This window comes from Cervus canadensis, chromosome 8, assembly GCF_019320065.1.
Source record: "Cervus canadensis isolate Bull #8, Minnesota chromosome 8, ASM1932006v1, whole genome shotgun sequence".
Classification (NCBI taxonomy): Eukaryota; Metazoa; Chordata; class Mammalia; order Artiodactyla; family Cervidae; genus Cervus; species Cervus canadensis.
The window spans coordinates 28471166-28494246 of NC_057393.1; the positions used below are offsets into that span (position 1 = coordinate 28471166).

General features: G+C 37.3%; 1 protein-coding gene across 10 annotated transcripts in view; it reads right to left on the minus strand.

Moving 5' to 3' along the window:
• BTRC (beta-transducin repeat containing E3 ubiquitin protein ligase) overlaps positions 1–23081 on the minus strand; it is a 168332-nt gene that overhangs the window by 50405 nt on the left and 94846 nt on the right. For all 10 annotated transcript variants that reach the window (XM_043475667.1, XM_043475666.1, XM_043475662.1 and 7 more), the window contains one exon: positions 7574–7663. In XM_043475667.1, coding sequence (XP_043331602.1) covers positions 7574–7663 — 90 coding nt within the window. The remainder of the gene's footprint in view (positions 1–7573; positions 7664–23081) is intronic.

The window sequence follows — 23081 nt, forward strand, 5'->3', positions numbered from 1 at the left end:
TCTTTCTTGGAGTTGAAGTAAAATTGGCATATACCATTATATTAGTTTCAAGTGTATAGGTAGTATTTCTTTAAGTTTGCAAACCAGCTCCACGATGCCTGTATATACTGCAACAAACGTGTGATGTAAAACCCAAAGTTTTTTTTTTTTTTTTCATTTCCTCTTCAGGAATTGTGCCTAGCACTGTGCAGCTGTGGTGTTGCCTTCATCACTCCCTCTGTTTCCAGTCTTGCTAATTAAAAGGTTGATCACAGAACAATGCTCTTCTCATTAATTTCAGTGTTCCGATTGGGCAGGATCCCTGCTTACCCCACCTGATCTTTTCACACTGCTGAAGTTAATGTGACAGGAGCCCGAAGATGGATTACCTGCTGCCATATTGCCCATCGCCTCCAATCAGGAGCTATCTGTGTAAACTGATTGTTCTAATTTGCTCTCATTATTTTTACAATATCAGGAGAAAATAACGCACACAGCTCACTGTCAAAGCCATGAAAATCAGCCATTAGTTAAACTCAGACACTGAGTGGCTTTATTAGAGGCACTGCAGTTTATTGATGTAGCTCCATTCAAACAAGGAGGCATTTGCTTCACTAGAAGGAAATGTTTATACTGAAAGTAAATATTTATTGTAATAATACCCACAGCAACATGATATTTTGAAGAATCCTGTACTTATTTCATAAGCTTGGTTTTGACACAAATTAACAACAATGAAGAGTTGGGCTGGCACAAGAAAGTAGATAACATTTAATATATGTGCTGCCGAAGCGAGCACACAAGAAAGTAGGTAACATTTAATATACACACAGTAGCATGAAAATCTATTAACTCAAATATGTGAGCACTCTCCACCTCCTATACCCTGTATAATAAGAAACTATTCTGTGACTACAGATGCTCATCAATCAATAAATAATAGAGGTTCTACTTTGTACAACACAACAACAAATATTTTTCTAAAACAGTAATTTTATGACTTAGGAATCAAAATGATTTTTATAATGATCATCCAGGTATAGGTCTAAACAATAAAAACTGTATTCTTATACAATGTTAGTTGTTCAACAAGAAAGATTACGAATCCTAGTATCATAGAAATTCACAATATATTTTCAGAATTAGAAAATAAGAAGCATAATAAAGCCAGCTAAGCAAACAATTATCTGGGTTTTAAACCCTTCATTAAGAGATGTTTCTTAAAGCAGAAGACAGAATTCTGTACAAAAGTTTGATAGTCAATGAGATAATATCTTTAAAAGATTTGTCCTGGGCATAAAGAAAATATATTTTCCTGTTGTAAAGAAAATGCTAAACTCTAGAAGAAAATATATTTTAATTTGGCATTTCTAGGCTTGCCTAGCTAAGAACATTTTGTAAAAATGTTATCTAAATGCTGCCTGAAAGGCACTTGGTGGGGGGAGGTGCTAGAGAAGGAGGGTTTAAATAACAGAAACTGATGCCTTTTAAATAAAGGAATTTAATCCACACATTCTACCCCCCAGTCCCCCATTTAGTATTAGAAGGAAACATGGCCTCCTCTTGTTTTCTTTCTATACTAAGATTCCTAGGTAATGTGAAGGCAAGAGTATGCCCTTCTTGCTGCTCCCCTTTTAATGGCCACTTTTCTTTTTCTAAGAAACGTGTGCCACGCTTTTCTCCTTAAAATTCCTGCACTAAAAGACTGCACCATACTGCACTCCGCAAAACGTGCTGATGGCGCCAATTACAAGCCCCCAGCCGAACGCTCCAGCCCCCACCATTCGGGCAGATTTATGCGGACTCTTGCCGACGTTATTACAAGTCAGAGTTTATTGGGAAATTGTTACATTATGCGGAGTGTCTAACAAATTGCTTATGCTGCTATAATTGGATTACAACAGCCGCTTGCTCCCACCGGTAAGATTAGGCAAGTAGGACTCCTGCCGATCTCTGAGCGTTAGCAGTAATTTTATTTGCCTTGCCTCTCTCTTTCCTAACAACATGCCTCTCTCCCTGCCAGCTGTCTGCTGAAAAGGCACAGGCTTGTTCCTTGGCCCTAACAATGCAATTACAGCCCCGCAGATCGCACTGTTTGTGCATTAAGTACAGAGCCAAAACGAGGCGAATTGATCGTTTGACTTTTGGAGAAGCCATGTGATCTCTCGGTGCGGGTGATCCGACATGCATCAGCAGGCAATACTGCAGTCAGTTCTTGATGAAAAACTTCCTTCCTTCCTCCCGCTCTCTCCAAACCTTTCCTTTTTCACTGAGGGAGACACTGACTGGGCTCATCTCATGCTAATCTAGATCAACCCACAAAGACAAACTCAATCTTATTAGCACCCTGGCTAGATAGAAATGTGAATACGTTCTAGCATCTTGAAGTGCCTCAGTCAGATAGATCAGTGGTTCCCAACAGTTGAGCCACTGCTGATACCTAAAAAATGGTTCATAAACAATTCACTGAAGGGAAAAAGTTTACAGAAACACCATAGTTCAAAAGAACTACAGAAAGCCTAGGTTCTGGCAAACAAAACTGCCTTGGAAAAGCTCTAAGTTCTGTCTATTCAAGGAGCCATCAAGAAATCAGCTCTTGAAACCCCTATCCTGCCTTTCTCCGCAGCTCTGCTCTGCTGAAGATGCTGGTGGCCGATGTGCAGAATCAATGCCTCTGACTTCAGGCTTAAAAACAGTCAGCCTGATTCCCCACTCAGGGCAAAGTTTAACATATTTTGTTTGCAGTTTCTTTTTCTTGTATGTGTAACAATGAGTCCAGGTAGCAAGTCTTCATGCATTATGGTCTGTTACTCTAGACCATAATGCATGAAGATTCTCACTGGGGTCTTGACTTTTCTTTTTAATTAACTTTCTTGAAATGGTTGAAAATGACTTAGAATTTTACCAATTTTAATACAGATCAGGATTCCTGTTTACACTTTCTCCTCCAGTGGCATATGCTACTTAGGATTCCTAAAGCTGATTACACAGCAAATGCGCAGTCAATCTGCTGATCCATTTTGGTGCCCTGTGTTTGTATTCTTAAATATCATGCACATCTAGAAGGTTACATATTCTCATATCCTTAGTCAGACCAAATACACACAGTCTTTATCTATAATGAGGTCCTTGCTAATATTATTACTTCAAAGTGAGCTTGGAAAAGTCACTGTACTAGTATTTCTCAGAACTTCTCTGTCACCCCCATTAGCATTTATTAAATTCATATAAATATTTAAAGACAAAAAATATTACTTCTGAACTTAATTCCTGCCTCTTTAAAACAGCAATGAGCCTAATGTAATGCTTATACTTCACTTTATAATACTTATAGTATGTATATCTTATACTTTTTCCAATCACATCAGCCTCAGTGATATAGTTAAATCTTAATATATTCTCCACAAAGCTACTCTTTAGACCCAACAGAGGAGCTTGTGCATAGAACAAACCATCTGACATGCTACTTGTGGAACAGTATATTAAAGAAGCCTGTTAACATGTAGTTTAAAACTCAAAAGAAACTCTGAACAGCTGAAATGCCTTATAAATAGCACAGACCCAGAGGAAGTGCAAACGTCTGCATTGTGAATTGTAGATCTTAATTACCGACAATGGCTGGTACAGCAAGTAGCACAGAAAAAAAGTGAAACAGTTGCACTGTTCATGGTTGGCAATAATTCTTCAGGAAAATATTTACTATCAATCAGTTATGAGAAAAGGGACTCTGTGCTCGTAAAACAGCACGTTGCTTCTCATACCAGGACCATTTTGCTTCAGCATAATCTGAATTTAAACAGCTTGTTTCCTGCGGATATAATTTTGGAAATAAATAAAACAAGTCTTCTATCAAAATCTGGAGTGAGTGGAAAGGAACATCACATTTTTCTGTCTCAGTCAGTTGCAAAAAGATTATTAGTCTGAAGTAAAAACAGTAACAACAAACAACAACTACTATAATACAGAACACATCTACAAAGGCCTGTGAAAGGGGTTTATTTTCTAAATACAAAGAGGCAGAACTTCTCTGACCCAGGCAGAAATCTAGGCAGATGGTTCAAAACAACTCAGTTTTAACTGTATGTGTGTGTGGAAGGGTGTATTATGGAAAAGCTTGAAACCAAAAATTTTCAATAATAAAGTCAATAAAAAGATAAAAATTAATGCTCTTTATTTTTCCAGTTAGCTTTCTTTACCAATTAAAAAACATCACAAAGGCTGACAATTAGGTACAACATGATTATTGATTTTAAAGACTAAGTTGGCAGTCAATAATGACTGTCCATTTAAAGCTACAATAAACACAGAGCTTATCATGTTCCAAACACAAATCTCATGAACTACAGGGCTATAATTAGTAAGAAGGAAGGCTATGGAAGAAATAAAAAACATCTCAATGCCTCCAAATATTACTTGGGTTAAGTCATACTATGAAATGCCTCTTTCTCCATTTTTATCTTAAAATATTTTCTTAAGACTCATTCTTAGAGATTCAATGATTATGATTAACCCAGAGTAGCTGTAGTTTGCCTTACAACTTTACTTTCTTGTATTCTAAAGAAGACTAAGGGTCTCTTTTCATAGACCTATTATAAAACATGTATTTTAAGATACCCCTGGCAAAGAAGAGTTGCATACATAGGTTAGGTCAGGGGTCCAAACCTAACAGTATTGCTATATTTAAAGGAACTAACTAGTATTAATGTCTTCTCTAAAACTCATATAAACAGTATTCAATAAGATCTTAGACTTCAATTACCATTTCCACCCAAACCAAAGTCACTCCTATCAGAATTAGTTGTTTTGAACTAGAGGACAAAAATGGTTGATATCACTGTACTATAGCTGCTCTCCATGGAGATGACTGGACATTCAAGGCCACTGTGGAGCACAGTCTGAATCAATAATAGATACCAGTACCAAGCTAAAAACCATAGCCATATAAAGTACAGCAGGTGAAACTATCCAGTTAAAGGCTAAAGGTGAAGAGCATGAAATAGGGACAAGCTTACAGACCTACAAAAATAATGGTAACTCATTATTTTTCAAAGGGCAAGCAATAAATGAGGCCAAGAGCAGCGGCACAGAATCCTGAGATACATATAAAATATGCAAATAAAAAAGGGAAAACTCTTTTCCTATTCCCATGTTATTGCACCTCACTGGAAACTGTTGCAAGAAAGAAATTTTTTCAGCTACATGTTTTTATTTGCCTTGACCAACAGATTATTTGGCTCAAATCTGAAGCAATGAAACAAAAGATGAAGATGTGTCTCAATAAAAGGAACCAGAAAGTTAAGTGGGTTCCAACAGGAAATAAAGAAATCATTATTAAACTAGTATATTTAAGGAGACGATGAAAAGATATATGTGGCAGAGTAATGTTAAAACAAGCAAGAATGGGATGAGAGGGTCACCATCTGGGAGCAACAAAAACAGACTGATGAGCAGCAACGAGCAAACTTATTTCCTCACCCAAGAGCATAGAAGAAATTATGCCATTGTGCCTACATGCACCACTGAAGTAGAGGGTAGGAGCAGGGGGGAAAAACCATCATACAGACATACACCAACATAACTATGTAGCTTAGAGATCCTGGCTTACAAAGTATTGAGAAAACAAAAGGAACAGATGCTCACTTGGCCAGCTTTCAATGAAACTCATTAAAATCATCACCCTGTCCTTGGATCAGTGCTCATGCCAAGATTTTACCTTGTTTAGCCAGAAGTTACCCACTTGTGATGAAAACTGAGAACACCATGGCCAAAAAATAGAGAGATTATTTTCAAAGGCCCAAATTATTGGTCCCCCATCTCAATGTACAAATGTTGGATACAAAACAGGGTGAATCAGCACTTGATGGCTGTGACTATATGACTGAAAAAATAAATATGTTAAACTGTAATATTCAGATTTTGCAGTAAATCATTAAGATGTTCTAATTTATGAACTTAACTAATTAATTCTACCTATTTCACCATAATTTTTAATAAATTTCAACATTTCTCTATGGATCATTCTCAAAGGTTATATTTTGCATGATATATTTCCAGTTGATAAAGTGGTCCTTTACCAACTGAAACTACATGTTTTAAGAAATAAAACAAAATAAAAAATATTGCCGTCCTTTGATTTTTGTAGCAAAGAATGCAAATACATGATACCAAGCCTGGCTCTAATAATAATAGTAACAGACAGCCTGAATGTATAACACAATAGATTAAATTAGTTAAAGTTGGGAGTGTTGTAAAAGTGACAAATTCCTGAATAGTTATAAAAGGCAGTAATTTTGCAGATATACAGAGTAAAAGTCTGGAAACAGGGCCCATATGGTAATTTCACTTACTTCTGGAATAAGCAAAATGGCTGATATGTAAATTTAGGTCAAAGTTCCGAGTAATTAGAGACGGAAAACTTGAGGCATAGTTGTTACATTTGTTAGATTGTAAGATCTCTAACACCTAAGATTATTTTTTGTATCTAGTCTATTGATACAGCAAACATTTATACATGAGAAACAAGTAGCTCCATATGCATGATTAAACATACTTGTCCAGTCAGATCAAGACCTCCAAAGCAATATATTTATCAATAGCTACTCAATAAATATTAATAATGATATAAAATAACTGGATTTTCTATAGTATATTTCACAATCCTACAAAGGGGTACTCTATACTCAATTACATTTTAAAACCACCAATGGACTTATAAAAATAATTTTATTTTTTTTAACACAAATCTGTTCTTTTTTTGGCCAAAGATCCGTCTAGTCAAAGCTATGGTTTTCCAGTAGTCATGTATGGATGTGAGAGTTGGACTATAAAGAAAGCTGAGCGCTGAAGAATTGATGCTTTTGAACTGTGGTGTTGGAGAAGACTCTTGAGAGTCCCTTGGACTGCAAGGAGATCCAACCAGTCCATCCTAAAGGAAATCAGTCCTGAATATCACTGGAAGGACTGATGCTGAAACTGAAACTCCAATACTTTGCCCACCTGATGCAAAGAGCTGACTCATTTGAAAAGACCCTGATGCTGGGAAAGATTAAAGGCAGGAGGAGAAGGGGACGACAGAGGACGAGATGGTTGGATGGCATCACCGACTCGATGGACATGAGTTTGAGCAAGCTCTGGGAGTTGGTGATGGACAGGGAGGCCTAGCATGCTGCAGTCCATGGGGTCGCAAAGAGTTGGACATGACTGAGTGACTGAACTGAACTGAACTGACATGTAGGATGTTTAGTTCCCCAACTAGGGATCGAACCTATGCCCCCTTCAGTTGAAGCTTGGAGTCTTAAACACTGGACAGCTAGGGACGTCCCACACAAATCTTATTTGTAATAATCCATAATTAGTGTCAAGCAATAAATGTGAATTAGACTAAAGTGTGACCAGAGCACGCAATCACAAAATTCTGCTGCGACTGAAGAGATAGAAACTTCAACTTGCAATCTGCTTTGGACATAATGATGCCTGCTGTATTCTTTTTAACAATCCTATAATACTCCTTAATAGCAATACTGAGTAAAGATATCTATAGATAAACCATTGTTATGATGTGACATAACATATATTAATGTGTAATATTACTTACTTTGGCCACACAATTTTCAGTCTTCATAGCAGTGCTTGCTAGACATACTGTCTCTTGATTTAAGCAGAGTCTGGCACAGCTGTTGTATGTCTGCAAAGAGAATTTTTTTGAAATAAGATTAGGTACTGAAATACTGTCATGCAGTTTTCAAATTCTGCCCCATTTCTAAAAATCAACACACAAATAGATCCTATGTGTAAATTCTAGATTTATGGGAGCTGAGGGACAAGGCAGACATGGGGAAGTAAAGAAAGCGACAGCCCAAAAGTGCCACTGATGTGCCATGAACAAGTGTGTGAGCAGTAGTAACTTCACTGTATATATGAAAGGTAGAGGTGTCAGTTATTCAGAATGGGCAAAGGACTTAAACAGAGATTGTGCTGTGCTAAGTCAGACCCCCATGGACTGTAGCCTACCAGGTTCCTCTGTCCATGGGGATTCTTCAGGCTAGAATACTGGAGTGGGTTGCCATGCCCTCCTCCAGGGGATCTTCCCAATCCAGGGATTGAACCTGGGTCTCCTGCATTGCAGGCAGATTCTTTACCACCTGAGCCAGCAGGGAACCAAAATAGAGATTATCTGAGAAGATATACAAATGGCTAAAAAGCACATGAAATGATGCTCAACATCATGAGAGGAATGCATGAGAGGAATGCAAATCAAAACTACAATATGTTACCACCTTATATCCATTAGGATGGTTACTAATAACAAAACAAAACCAGAAAACAAGTGTTGGTGAAAGTGTGGAGAAACTGGAACCCCTGTGCACTGTTAGTGTGAATGCAAAATGGTATAGCCAAGGTGGGAAAAAAAAAAATACAGTAGTGATTCCTCAAAAAATTAAAAACAGAATTACCCTATGATCCAGTAATTCCAATTCTGGGTACATTAAGAACTGAAAGTGGAGTCTTTATGAGATATTTGTACACTCATGTTCATGGCAGCATTATCCACAATAGCTAAGATCCACAATGTCCACTGACAGATAAATGGATAAGCAAAATGTGGTACATAAATACAGTGGAACAGTATTCAGTCTTAAAAAGAAAAGAAATTGACATATACTATAACATGGATGAAACCTAAGGACACTATGCTATGTGAAATAACCCAGTCACAAAAAGACAAATACTGCATGATTCCATTTAGTCAAAAACATAGAGACAGAAAGTAAAATAGTGGTTTCAACTAGATGGGAGAAGGAGGGAATAGGGAGTTACTGTTTAGTGAGTACAGCATTTCAGTTTTATAAGATGTTAAAAGTTATGGGGATGGGTGGTGGTGGCTATTATACAACAATGTGAAGAATGTATTTAATACCATGAACTGCATATTTAAAGCTAATTAAAGTGGTAAATGTTACATGTATTTTACCATAATTAAAAAAAAGCAAAAACGCTGGTTAGCAAAGCTTCAACAGTTCATGAACCGAGAACTTCCAGATGTCCAAGCTGGATTTAGAAAAGGCAGAGGAACTAGATCAAATGGCCAACATCCGTTGGGTCATAGAAAAAAAAAAAGAGAATTCTAGAAAGACATCTACTTCTGCTTTACTGACTATACCAAAGCTTTTGACTGTGTGGATCATAACAAACTGTGGAATATTCTTAAAGAGATGGGAATACCAGACCATCTTACCTGTCTTCTGAGAAATCTGTATGCAGGTCAAGAAGCAAGTTAGAACCGGACATGGAACAAGGGACTGGTTCCAAATAGGGAAAGGAGTATGTCAAGGCTATATATTGTCACCCTGCTTATTTAACTTATATGCAGAGTACATCATGTGAAATGCCGGGCTGGATGAAGCACAAGCTGGAATCAAGACTGCCAGGAGAAATATCAATAACCTCAGATATGCAGACGACACCACCCTTATGGCAGAATGCAAAGAGGAACTGAAGAGCCTCTTGATGAAAGTGATAGAGGAAAGTGAAAAAACTGGCTTAAAACTCAACATTCAAAAAATGAAGATCATGGCATCTGGTCCCATCATGTCATGGCAAATAGATGGGGAAACAACAGAAACAGTGAGAGACCTTTTCTTTGGGGCTCCAAAATCACTGCAGATGGTGACTGCAGCCATGAAATTAAAAGACGCTTGCCCCTTGGAAGAAAAGCTATGACCAACCTAGACAGCATATTAAAAAGCAGAGACAATACTTTGCCGACAAAGGTCCGTCTGGTCAAAGCTATGGTTTTTCCAGTAGTAATGTATGGATGTGAGAGCTAGACCATAAAGAAGGACCAAAGAATTGATGCTTTTGAACTGTGGTGATGGAAAAGATTTTTGAGTCCCCTGGACTGCAAGGAGATCCAACCAGTCCGTCCTAAAGGAAATCAGTCCTGAATATTCATTGGAAGGGCTGATGTTGAAGCTGAAACTCCAATACTTTAGCCACCTGATGCGAAGAACTGACTCATTGGAAAAGACTCTGATGCTGGGAAAGATTGAAGGCAGGAGGAGAAGGGGATGACAGAAGATGAGATGGTTGGATGGCATCAGTGACTCAGTGAACATGAATTTGAGCAAGCGTGAGTTGGTGATGGACAGGGAAGCCTGGTGTGCTGCAGTCCATGGGATCAAAAAGAGTTGGACAGGACTGAGTGATGGAACTGAACTGATACTTTATTGTAATATAACTGGCCAATATATTGATTAAAATGTTTCCTTTTAGTCTTATGTTTTTACTGAAAGTACAAGTCAGGGCTCTCAAACATTAGTGCCCATCGCAATCATCTGGAGGACTTGTTAAAACATAGATTGCTGGGCCCCATCCCTGGAGCTTCTGAGAACTTGCATTTTTAACAAATCCCCAGCTGATGTTAACATTAGTGGTCTAAGAACACTCTTTGAGAACTCTTGATATACACATATGTGTTGAAATTAAAGAGAAAAGTCTTAAGACACAGGTGATCTCATAACCAATAATAAGAAAATATCAACTTTCTAAAATTCTAGATTTATAGAACAGTTGCAAAATAGATATGAGTTCCTGTACAGCCTTTCCCAGCTTTCCTTTACATTGAGGTCTTACACAACCAGAGAATATTTACCAAAATAAACCAATTAACCTTGGTACAATACGAAGTTAAGAACTTACTTGACTTTCACCAGTTTTTCCACTAACATTCTTCTTCTGTTCAGGATCTAACTCAAGATCCCATATTGCATTTAGTTGCCATGTATCCTTAGTCTCCTCTAATCTGTGACAATTTTCCCATCTTTGCTTGTCTTTCATGATTCTGACACTGCTGAAGAGTACTGATTAATCTACAGAATGTCCCTCAGTTTGGGTTTGTCTCATGTTTCCCCAAGATCAGATTGAGGTTGTAGATTATTGGGAAGGACACCACAGACGTGAGGTGCTTTTCTCAATGCACCATGTCAAGAGGTACACTGCTGAGTATTCAGAAATACTGATGTTAACCTTGACCATTTGCCTAAGATTGTGTCTAGCAAGATTCTCTATTATTAGCTTAATATGTTTCCTTTAGAAATTACTAAATATACTGAGGAAAATACTTTAAGACTATGCAAATATTTTGCTTCTGCTTCAACTTTTGCATGCTAATTTTAGCATACTGTTGGATCTTGCCTATGGTCATTTTTACTGTTGCGTCCTAATGGTTATTTTTTAATTTCTCTTTCCTTCTACGTTAATTAATTGGGATTCTTCTGAAGGGAGAGCTATGAGTTCTTCCATTTGTCTGCTTATTCATTTATGTACTTATTTATATTAGCAATGGACACAGATATTTTAAATAATTCATTTTTGGTCAACTATCATTCTTTGGAAAAGAACAGATAGATATGAATAAAATTTAAGGAAATAGAAAAAAATAACATTATAAATTTGAGTTTCCATTTAAACAAGTTAAATTTTTAAAAATTTATCCACTTAATTGTTTTATTCTTATATTACTTAAGTTGAAATTATTTCAAACACATATTTTAAAAGAATAAACTGGATCATTTGACATTAGTGTACAGGCGCTATTGGTACATGTATGTCTGGACTCAGGGTTCAGTACTTCTTTCACAAATGCTAATATTTGTGAAACTATTCACAATTATTCATGTACAGACAATAGTACACAAACTATTCATGTACAGACAATACAATTTTTAAACTGTGTTCTTAAGACATTTATGAAGCAATTGGTATATACTAAATAAAACAAAACTTTAAGCCAAAGAGTACTAGTTCCAATAATGGCAGAGATGTTTGTTTATATTAAATTAACTCTTCTCAGATAACAATTATAAACCATGGAAAAAATATTTTAAAAAAACAAAGGCACTACAGGTTGACCAAAAGTAGGTGGAAACTGGGGGGAGAAGAAGACTGAGAAAGAGGAGAGGAGAATCACACTTAGTAAGATCCACGTTTACGTGCTTTTTCCATGAGGGTACTCACAGGCTATTTGATGCAGGATGGCTAAAAATTCAATTAGAAAGACAGTCTATTGGCTTGGGGAGTTCAGGGCAGCCACAGAGGCTCGAAATTGAGACGAAAAATAGAAAACAGGAAGAGCCAGCCCTTCCTCTGGCAGGGAGGAAGCATCAAAACATGCATATAAATTTCTCTCAAATCTACGGCTAACCTTCAAACTACTTACATGAATGAGAGACTCCAAATATTCCAAAATAAAGTAATAGCTAGAAGACTGAAAGACATGAGAAGAGATTTCAGCTGCTGCGCATGAGGAGACACAGGGTTTTGAATCTGAGTTTAGAGGAGTTTCATAAGCAACTCAAACTTTCTATTGAAAGCTTAGAAAGACCCTGCATTCAGACTAAAGGTAAGTCTTTAGGACTAAGGGATATGCCTCAGGACTAAGGGCAAAAACCAAAACACACCTGCCCTAACAAACATAAAACCAAGACTCTTATGAAGTCACAGTGATCAGCCAGTAAGATAAACAGAGGAAGATAAAAGAAACCAGAGTCTCCACAATGTATTGTTTATAATGTCCGCTAAACAATAAAAACTACTAGACATGAGAAGAAAAGGGACCCACAATAAAGAGAAAAAGAAATCAACAGAAAATGACCACGAGATGATCTAGTTATGGGAATCAGTTCATAAAGGTTCTACAGAAGCTATAACAAATGTGTTCAACAACTTAAGGAAAGATACAATCACAGTGAGTAAACAGATGGAAATTTTCACCATTTTTTTTTAAATTTTTTTATTTTTTTTATTAATTTTCACCATTAAAATAAAAAACTAAAATAAGCCAAACAAATTCTAGAATGGGAAAATATGTTACCTGAAATTAAAAATTTATTGGATGAGCTTAAAAGCAGGTTGGAGATGGCAGAAAAAAAGGCCAATGAACTTAAAAGACAGATCAACTGAAATAATCTGAAGAATAGAAAGGTGAAAAGAAAAAAAAAGAACAGAGTCTCAGTCACCTGTGGGACAATTTTCAAATGATCTAACATTATGGAATTGGAGACCCAGAAGAAAGGCAAAAATTGGGCACAGAAAGTTATAAAAATAGTGACCAACTATTTCTCAAATTTGGTGAAAACCATTGGCTTTTTACTGTAAGAACAGTAAACCCCAAAAGATTAAATACAAAAAAACCCTAAATATCAGAAAATAAAACCTAGGTCCAAGACAGTCAAAACTGCTGAAAATCAGTAACAAAAACAAAACCTTAAAAGCAGCAAAAGGGGATTCCATATATATGGGAGCAACAATGTAAATAATGGCAGATTTTTCACCATAAACAATGAAGTCTAAAAGACAAAGGAACACATTTTTTTTTTTTTTGCAGGGGGTGCTGCACCTCGTGGCAGGGATTGAACTGAACCCTTGGCAGTGAAAGCGCCAAGCCCTAACCACTGGACCACCAGGGAGTTCCCAAGGAACAGGGAATTTTAAAGTGCTAAGAGGGAAAAACTCAAACCAGGTTTCTTACCATTAAAGGAGAATTACAAATATGAAAAGGGAAAAGCCTAAAATAAACTCTGTTGACACTGTATTGGAACTGGAGATATCAATGTGAACTCATGGTTTTCAAAATATATAATATGGACGTAAAATAAAAGTTAACATTTAAATCCTGTCTTCTAAATACAATTCGGTGCTAAAAGGAGCCATAGCTCCCTGGAGAAATGCTTGATTCCTGGAATGGACAGGGTTAATACAAGATGAACCTGGAAATACTCAGGGAATAATGGACATATATCATAGGGGCACAGATGCCAGCCTAAATGGGCTCTCATTTGACAAAATGGAAGAGTATTAAAATAAAATGAAAGATATTAATAGATTACAATCTGTTGAATAAAACAGGACACATTTCTTGAAAGATACAAATGACTAAAACTGACAGAATAAGAAACAGAAAATCTGGACAGTTCTATAGGGGCTTCCCAGGTGGCTCAGTGGTAAAGAATCTGCCTACCAATGCAGGAGATGTAGTTCAACCCCTGGGTCGGGAAGATCCCCTGGGGAAGGAAATGGCAACCCACTCCAGTCACAGACAGAGGAACCTAGTGGGCTATGGGGTCACAAAAGAGTTGGACATGACTTAGCGACTAAATAACAACAGACAGCTCTACAACTATTAAAGAAGTTGAAATTATTAGAAACTATTACACATAAATGGCTTCCCTGGTAGCTCAGGCAGTAAAGACTCAGCCTGCAATGTGGGAGACCTGGGTTTGATTCCTGGCTTGGGAAGATCCCCTGGAGGAGGGCATGGCAACCCATTCCAGCATTCTTGCCTGGAGAATCCCCATGGACATAGGAGCCTGGGGGACTATAGTCCATGGGGTCGCAAAGAGTTGGACACGACTGAGCAATTAAGCACACTACATTATACATAAATTAAAAAAAAAAATCTTCCCACAAAGAAAACTTCTGGGCCACAGTGTTACTGGTGAATTCTACTTAATAGTAAGGAAGAAGAACATCACAACAAAGATATCAGGAAAAAAAAAAACAACTACAAACTAAAATCCCTTTTGAACAAAAGGGATTGACACAAAACAAAAGTTTTGACACAAAACTTCTTAACAAAGTCAACTGATGTGCTTCTCCATATTAATAGAATGGGAGATGTATTTGACAAAACTAAACACCAATTTATAATTAAAAAAAAAAATACAACAGCAAGCCAGAAATAAATGGGAACTTCTTCAATCCCATAAAGGGCACCTAAAAAATTTCAACTAACATCATTCTTGGTGGTGAAAGACGATTTAAAACTCTCTCACAACTGGGAACAAAGCAAAGATGTCCTCTTACCACATCTATTCGACATTATATGGAGGCCTTAGCAATTCAAATAAAGAAAAAGAAACAAAAGCCAAGTAAGTTGAAAAGAAAAAAATTCTCTTTATTCACAAATGATAGGAAACAAAGACAACAGTCAAAAACCAACTGCATTTCTATACTCTTAACAACAATCAGAGAATGAGAAAAGTTTATAATAGCGCTGAAAAACATTAAATACTTAGGAATAAATCTAACAAACTACATATACAAAATGGACACTGAAAACTGGAAGAAAAAAAAACATTGCTTAGAGAAATTTTAAAAGACAAACAGAGATACAGACCATGTCTGCACACTGGAAGACTCTATTATTGAGCAGTTAATTCTATGCAAATAGATATTTGAGCTTCAAAAAAAATCCAAATCAACACCTCATAGACTTCTTTTTAATAGAAATTCTAACAATTCTAAAATTTATATAGAAGTATAAAGTACCTATAGCCAAAACAATATTAAAAATAAAAATGTGGAGGACTCATACTACCTGATTTCAAGAATTAACAAAGCTACAATAATCAAGACAGTGCAAGGACAGACTCCTCTAAAAAAACAGAAGACCTTGAACTCATCTTCTGTGTCACGCAGGGACATGAAGTAGGAGTTGGTCAGTGCCTCAGCCACTGATACCCTTTGCTCTGCCTACAGCAGCAAGCAGTCTCCTTTCCAGGAGGTTCAGAAATAGACTACATTTGTTCAGCCAACTGATTTCTGACAAAGGCACCCATGTAATTCAGTGGAGGAAAGGAAAGTCTTTTCAGCATTGCTTCCAAAACAAGTGAATAAAAAAGTATGGGGATTGTACAACACAGGGAATATAGCCAATATTTTATAGTAACTATAAATGTAGTATAACCTTTAAAAACTGTGAATCACTATACTGTACACCTATAACTTATTATAATGTGGTATGAAATACATCAACTATATTTTAATAAAAATATAAATAATAATTAAACAAATAAATACTATAATCACTAGCCAAGCAAACAAATAAGAAAATAAGTACAATAAAATGTTAATAATAAACTGAAGGAAGAAATAAACTATTTTAATAATTTTCAGTCCAAAAAAACTATGGGAAAAATAATGAGCCTCAATATATTTCACAGCACACTTAAGAATTAATTTGAAATGGGCCAGAATTCAAGGTAAAAGCTAAAATTTACAAAGCTTCTAGAATAAAATCTAGAATATCTTTATAATCATGAGGTAAGGTTAATTGACTGAACTTTATTCAAAAATCAGAAACTTCTCATCAAAAGCACACCATGAGTAAACAGGCAAGATACAGATTGTGAGAGGATATTCAGAACACATAGATGACAAAGGACTGTTATCTAGAACTAAGACAGACAAAAAAGATCTTCACGACCCAGATAATCACGATGGTATGAACCTAGAGCCAGACATCCTGAAATGTGAAGTCAAGTGGGCCTAAGAAGCATCACTACAAACAAACTAGTAGAGGTGATGGAATTCCAGTTGAGCTATTTCAAATCCTAAAAGATGATGCTGTAAAACTGCAGCACTCAATATGCCAGCAATTTTGGAAAACTCAGCAGGGGCCACAGGACTGGAAAAGGTCAGTTTTCACTCCAATCACAAAGAAAGGCAATGCCAAAGAATGTTCAACTGCTACTACTGCTAAGTTGCTTCCGTTGTGTCCGACTCTGTGCGACCCCAGAGACAGCAGCCCACCAGGCTCTCGTCCCTGGGATTCTCCAGGCAAGAATACAGGAGTGGTTGCCATTTTCTTCTCCGGTGCATGAAAGTGAAAAGTGAAAGTGAAGTCGCTCAGTCGTATCCAACTCTTTTGAGACCCCATAGACTGTAGCCTAACCAGGCTCCTCCATCCATTGGACTTCCCAGGCAAGAGTACTGGAGTGGGTTGCCATTGCCTTCTCCGAAGAATGCTCAAACTACCGCACAATAGCACTCGTCTCACATGCTGGCAAAGTAATGCTCAAAATTCTCCAAGCCAGGCTTCAACAGTACGTGAACTGTGAACTTCCAGGTGTTCAAGCTGGTTTTAGAAAGGGCAGAGGAACCAGAGATCAAGTTGACAACATCTGCTGGATTATCAAAAAGCAAGAGAGTTCCAGAAAAACGTCTATTTCTGGCTTTACTGACTATGCCAAAGCCTTTGACTGTGTGGATCACAATAAACTGTGGAAAATTCTTAAAGAGATGGGAATACCAGACCACCAGACCTGCCTCTTGAGATATCTGTATGCAGGTCAGAAAGCAACAGTTAGAACTGGACATGGAACAACAGACTGGCTCCAAATAGGGAAAGGAGTACATCAAGGCTGTATATTGTCACCCTGCTTATTTAACTTATATGCAGAGTACATCATGAGAAACACTGGGCTGGATGAAGCACAAGCTGGAATCAAGATTGCAGGGAGAAACATCAATAACCTCAGATATGCAGATGACACCACCCTTATGGCAGAAAGCGAAGAAGAACTAAAGAGCCTCTTGATGAAAGTGAAAGAGGAGAGTGAAAAAGCTGGCTTAAAGTTCAATATTCACAAAACTAAGATCATGGCATCTGGTCCCATCACTTCATGGGAAATAGATGGGGAAATGACACAAACAGTGACAGACTTTATTTCTTGGGGCTCCAAAGTCACTGCAGACGGTGACTGCAGCCATGAAATTAAAAGACATTTACTCCTTGGAAGGAAAGTTATGACCAACCTAGATGGCATATTAAAAAGCAGAGACATTACTTTGCCAACAAAGGTCTGTCTAGTCTAGGCTATGGTTTTTCCAGTAGTCATGTATGGATGTGAGAGCTGGACTATAAAGAAAGCTGAGCGCCGAAGAATTGATGCTTCTGAACTGTGGTGTTGGAGAAGACTCTTGAGAGTCCCTTGGACTGCAAGGAGATCCAACCAGTCCATCCGAAAGCAGATTAGTCCTATTTATTCACTGGAAAGATTGATGTTGAAGCTGAAACTCCAGTACTTTGGCCACCTGATGCGAAGAACTGACTCTTTGGAAAAGACCCCAATGATGGGAAAGTTTGAAGGCGGAGGAGAAGGGTACGACAGAGGATGAGATAGTTGGATGGCATCACCCACTCAATGGACATGAGTTTGAGCAAGCTCTGGGAGTTGGTGATGGACAGGGAGGCTTGGTGTGCTGCAGTCCATGGGGTCGCAAAGAGTCGGACACGACTGAGCAACTGAAGACAGACAATGCAATTTGTTTAATGCAAAAAAACCCCCCAGATACTTAACAAAAGATAATATCTTAATAGCCAATAAGCACATGAAAAAGTATTTAACACATGCTCACCAAAAAAGCTTAAAGGACATTCATAGCAACTTCATTTTAAAAAATGGAAATAGCTCAAGTGTCTATCAAAGGAAGAAAACAAAGTGTAGTATATTTATTCAATGGAATATATTGTACAGTAAAAGAGAATGAACAACTAGATAAACACAGCAGTATAGTGAATCTCATAAACATTATGCTGAGTGAGAGTGAGACCCCAACATGTATGATTCTATTACACACAATTCAAGCAAGGTGAAACTAATCTATGACAGGAAGCTGATCAATGTTTGATTCATTGTGGGCAGGGAAACTGGTTGGAAAGGAGAATGAGGGAACTTTCTTGGGTAATGAAAATGTCCCACAGTCCTGGGTGTTCATTGGCGGGACTGATGTTGAAGCTGAAACTCCAATACTCTGGCTACCTGATGTGAAGAGCTGACTCCTTTGAAAAGACCTTGATGCTGGGAAAGATTGAGGGCAGGAGGAGAAGGGGACAGCAGAGGATGAGATGGTTAGATGGCATCAATGACTTGATGGACATGGGTTTGGGTGGACTCTGAGAGTTGGTGATGGACAGGGAGGCCTGGCGTGCTGTGGTTCGTGGGGTTGCAAAGAGTCCGACAATGAGCGACTGAACTGAACTGAACTGAACTGATAGCTTGATTGGGGTGGTGGTTACATAGTTGAAAAGATGTCAAAAATTCAGTGACTTATGTGATTAATATATATGTAATTCACTGTATGAAACCTTTATTTCAATGAAAATATAAAAGTATGCAGTTAACATTTCAGGGATAAAGTACTAGAGGTTTGAACAGTTAATAAAAATGTTATTTTATTTTTCTGAAAAGAAAAAAAAAAAATCATGGCAGGGAGAAAATGAATTTTTCTCCAAAATTTCTTTTACCCTCAGAAATGAGTATAATACAACTCAGGGGGAACATTAGTTAGATTCAGGAAACTTTTAGGAGTTTCCAGAGTAGGGATGCGCATGCATGCTAAGTCGCTTCAGTCATGTCTGACTCTGTGACCCCACGGATTGTAGCCTGAGATATTCCTTTGTGCATGGGACTTTCCAGGCAAGAATACTGGAGTGGGTTGCTATGCCCTACTCCAGGTAATCTTCATGACCCAGGGATTGAACCCGTGTCTCTTAAGTTTCCTTCACTGGCAGGCAGGTTCTTTACCACTAGCGCCACCTGGGAAGCCCAAGGATATATACAGGTTTTTATTTTCTAGACATTCCATCTGTAAAATGGGTATATGATCTTTTTCTCCAAAGGAAGTCACCTAGATTAGTAAACTACAACTGGTCAGAGTCCTTAGATCAGTCTGAAACAAAAAGGCCAAAGAATCAAATATTTTACTTTCAGTATTTTACTATTATAAGACTCCTTTCAGCTAAAATAAACTAGTGAGTATAACAGCCACAGGCAAGATAGGTTCTATCTCCATACAGCATCTGAAAAGGTAGCTTCATTGCTAAACCAGAGGCAGAGAGCTTTGCGTTGGAGTACTTTAATACGTTTTTATATTGCATATAAAGCACATAAGCATAAACCAGTAAGACGCCTTGCTGAAAACTACCTGCTTTGTAAAAGCAGGCTGTAATTCTGAACAAGTTTTCAATTTTCGCACTGCTGCTAGGGTAAAACATTTTAAAGAGTTTAATTTTTTACAATGGATTCAATGACATAGGATTATCTAACAAAGTAATGGCTAATCAATAGAAGGTTTAGTTGTCAGGTGAAACATATAACACACTAAAAGGGATTGATTGCCAGACTTCTCCTTATTTACTAGAAGGTATATATTTAAAATGACACAAACTTGTTACCAGGCTGCATTTTTTTAACCTTGCAAAAAGCTGCTTAAGAAATCTGTTCAGCAGCCCTATAGCAAAACAAGACATACTATAATGAAAATGGCTAGTGATTGGGGGGGGGGGGCGTATACAGGGACCTTCAGATATAATATATATATATATATATATATGGGATAGAAAAAGCAAACTAACAGGGACATCTAGGGAAGGTGAAACTGAGCTTTAAAAATGCCACAATGATGCTATCAAATCTCATTCAATAGATGCAAAGCTGTATCTGATCTCATTCCATGTTGCTCTTATGGCAGATTTTTTTTTAAGGACTCACACAACTGGGTACAATAGCCCCTCCTACCTTTTTAATGGTACATCCAGATTAAGCACTGAACACAAAATGAATTGGGCCCATATGGACTTCAACCAGCATATAAACTGTTTCCTTTATAATTTATTCGCAGTATCTTATGTCTCTATATGAAAATACCCTTTTTATGGTCATTGCAACCCAGGAGTTCAATAGTATTTTTTCTACTAAGTCAGTGATTACACAATTTATCAAAGAATGATTACATTGAAATAAAAATAAAACAAAAACCAACCCCCTATACAGTCTTCCTTCCTCAAAGTAATTTTAAGACTGCTGATTATTAAATTGCTTCTTTTTGAAAACGGGTTTTTGTAGCTAGACACAAATTGCAAAAGCCACGTTTAAAAAACAAAAAAGTTATTAGACTCTGAAGGATTCAGCCAAAGTGGGAAGTTAAATAACAAATCACTTCATCAGACTTGGAAAGATCACTTCTGTCTTACTTAAGAGACCTACATTAATTACCTTTAAGGTCTTTTACATGGACTATTTAAAAGAAGTACAATTTATTTATTTATTTCAAATGAGGTGCTTCTTCTGAAGTATTAAATAATGTCTACAAATGCAAAAGCATTTTTATAAATAGGTAATTAAAACAGATGACTAAAATTAAGTCAAGCTGCAGAACATTACCCAGGATGCACTATGTTTTTGTATTGTTGTTTTTTTTTTAATAAACATCTCAGGCAATTTTTTCCCATCCAAAGCCCAAAGCACTTCAGGAGAAAAAAAAGAAGTAGGAAGTTTCATAGGGGAAAAAACATACATATATAATGAAATAATGCCAAACCCCAAACTAAAGTATTTACAAGATAGTCCCTGAAGCACAGTTTGTCATATTGCAATTACACCTTGCCTACTGCCAAGTCAAAGTGCTTACTATTTCCACTAGGGGGAGAAATATCTTAACACAAAGCAACGGCAGATACGGAACGGGTTTTCTTGAGCAATTATCAGAACAAAGCTCCCTTGGCTGTGTGTACCTTCTAATTACTCAATACAATTAAAATGACTAACCTAAAACAAATAGGAAAAAAACCTGCCAGCCTGATATGAGGGACTTCATTAAACCTTTCCCCCTCATCAATCAAATCAGAAAGAAGGGAATGCCATTACATATTATACAAACACTACAGAGCTATTAAAGGAAGTAAATTCAGTGAGTTTCTCTCTTACTTTTTTTTTAATAAAGGAAGTGGCTCTCTTGAAAAAGAAATGTCGTGGTATTTACCCATCTGGATGCTGCTTGAAAACAAATTGTCCTCCTAAGAGCAGAAATACAGTATGTTTTCTCTCAGTTCACTGGCTTATGAATGACTTTTTGTTGTTGTTGTTGTTTTGTTCATACACATGATAATGTCATTTTCTGTGTCAGTGATGTGCTTGTTCCTCCTACTCATCCAACTGTATAAAGGAGCTACGCCAATCAGACCTCCATGCTTACACTGGATTGTTTTAACTTTAAGTTCTTTACCGCTGGTTTCTGTGCATCTACTCCAAGTTAATGTTTAGAACAACACAGGAATTTAGGGGAGGAGTGGGGTGGTAGGAAAGGAAAACAGCTACTTATTCCTTCTAAAAGGCTTATGCAGTTCCTTTTATAAGGCCCAGTCATTAACAGAAGATGACAACAGAGTCATTATTCTTCAGCTGACAATTGTGACATTTTTCCAGCAGCGTGCAAGGTGTTGAAAACCTGGCAGCTGTTACCTCCTGGGATGAAGATACTTTTTTATCCTCCCTTGACAGTTTAACTCAGTGGGTCAGCACCTTTAAAGACAGCAAAGTATCCTTGAAGAGGATGGAAGCTTGAATTACTGCTCCCTCCCTAATCAATGTAAACCCTCACTGCAGGTGAAGCCTCCATCTATAGAGGTGCATGGGGGAGGAAAATGTAATGCCCTGAGCCAGATGGTTTTTATCTTGTTTTTAAAGAATAAAGGAACAAGCTAACAAGGGAGACAGCTACTTTGTTAGCTTCTTGGCCTCTCTCATGGCTTTGCATCCCCAGGGTTCCAGCTACACAAGAGAAAGAATACAGAAAAACGTAAACACTTAAAGAAATATAACTAGAGGGCTGGCATCATGCTGCTTTCAAAGAGTTGAGAGGGCTCTACTCAATGCTTTATTTATCACTACCCACGTTCTCAGGATGGTAAGTGGACACATACACAAAGGGAATGGGGGATGGGGGAGGGATTAGACCGAGGTCACAATTTACTCAATTACAGAGAAAGGCAGAGTTGACAGATCCTATTAGCACCAATGTAAAGCTAAGAAGGAGTATGCATGTTGTAAGGCTATGTTTTCAAAATGTAATGAGTACTTTCATGTATCCTCTCAGGCCTTTGCCCTTGTTTGTAGATATGAATACTATGAACACAGTTGCTATGGTTTTCTGGGCTTCACATTCTAGGAATAAAAGTAAAAAGAAAATTGTAGCTACTCTGTACATCTTTTAAATAAAAGTTTACACTTATAATAACAAGAGGTCAGAAGATTATTCAGAAATTTAGAAAATTAAAAAAATAATTACATCCTCCCCCCCACCTCTACTGCCTTCTAATATTGGATATAAAATGGAAAAGCAGGTATACAAAACAACTTGGTGACATAGGGAGTAGTGTCTTCCGACTTTCTCTTTCAATCTTTTTTCTGCTAATGCCTTTGTCAAGCCTTAGAATTATGGTTACGGTAAACTCATAATACAAGTCAGGGAGGGTTCTTTTC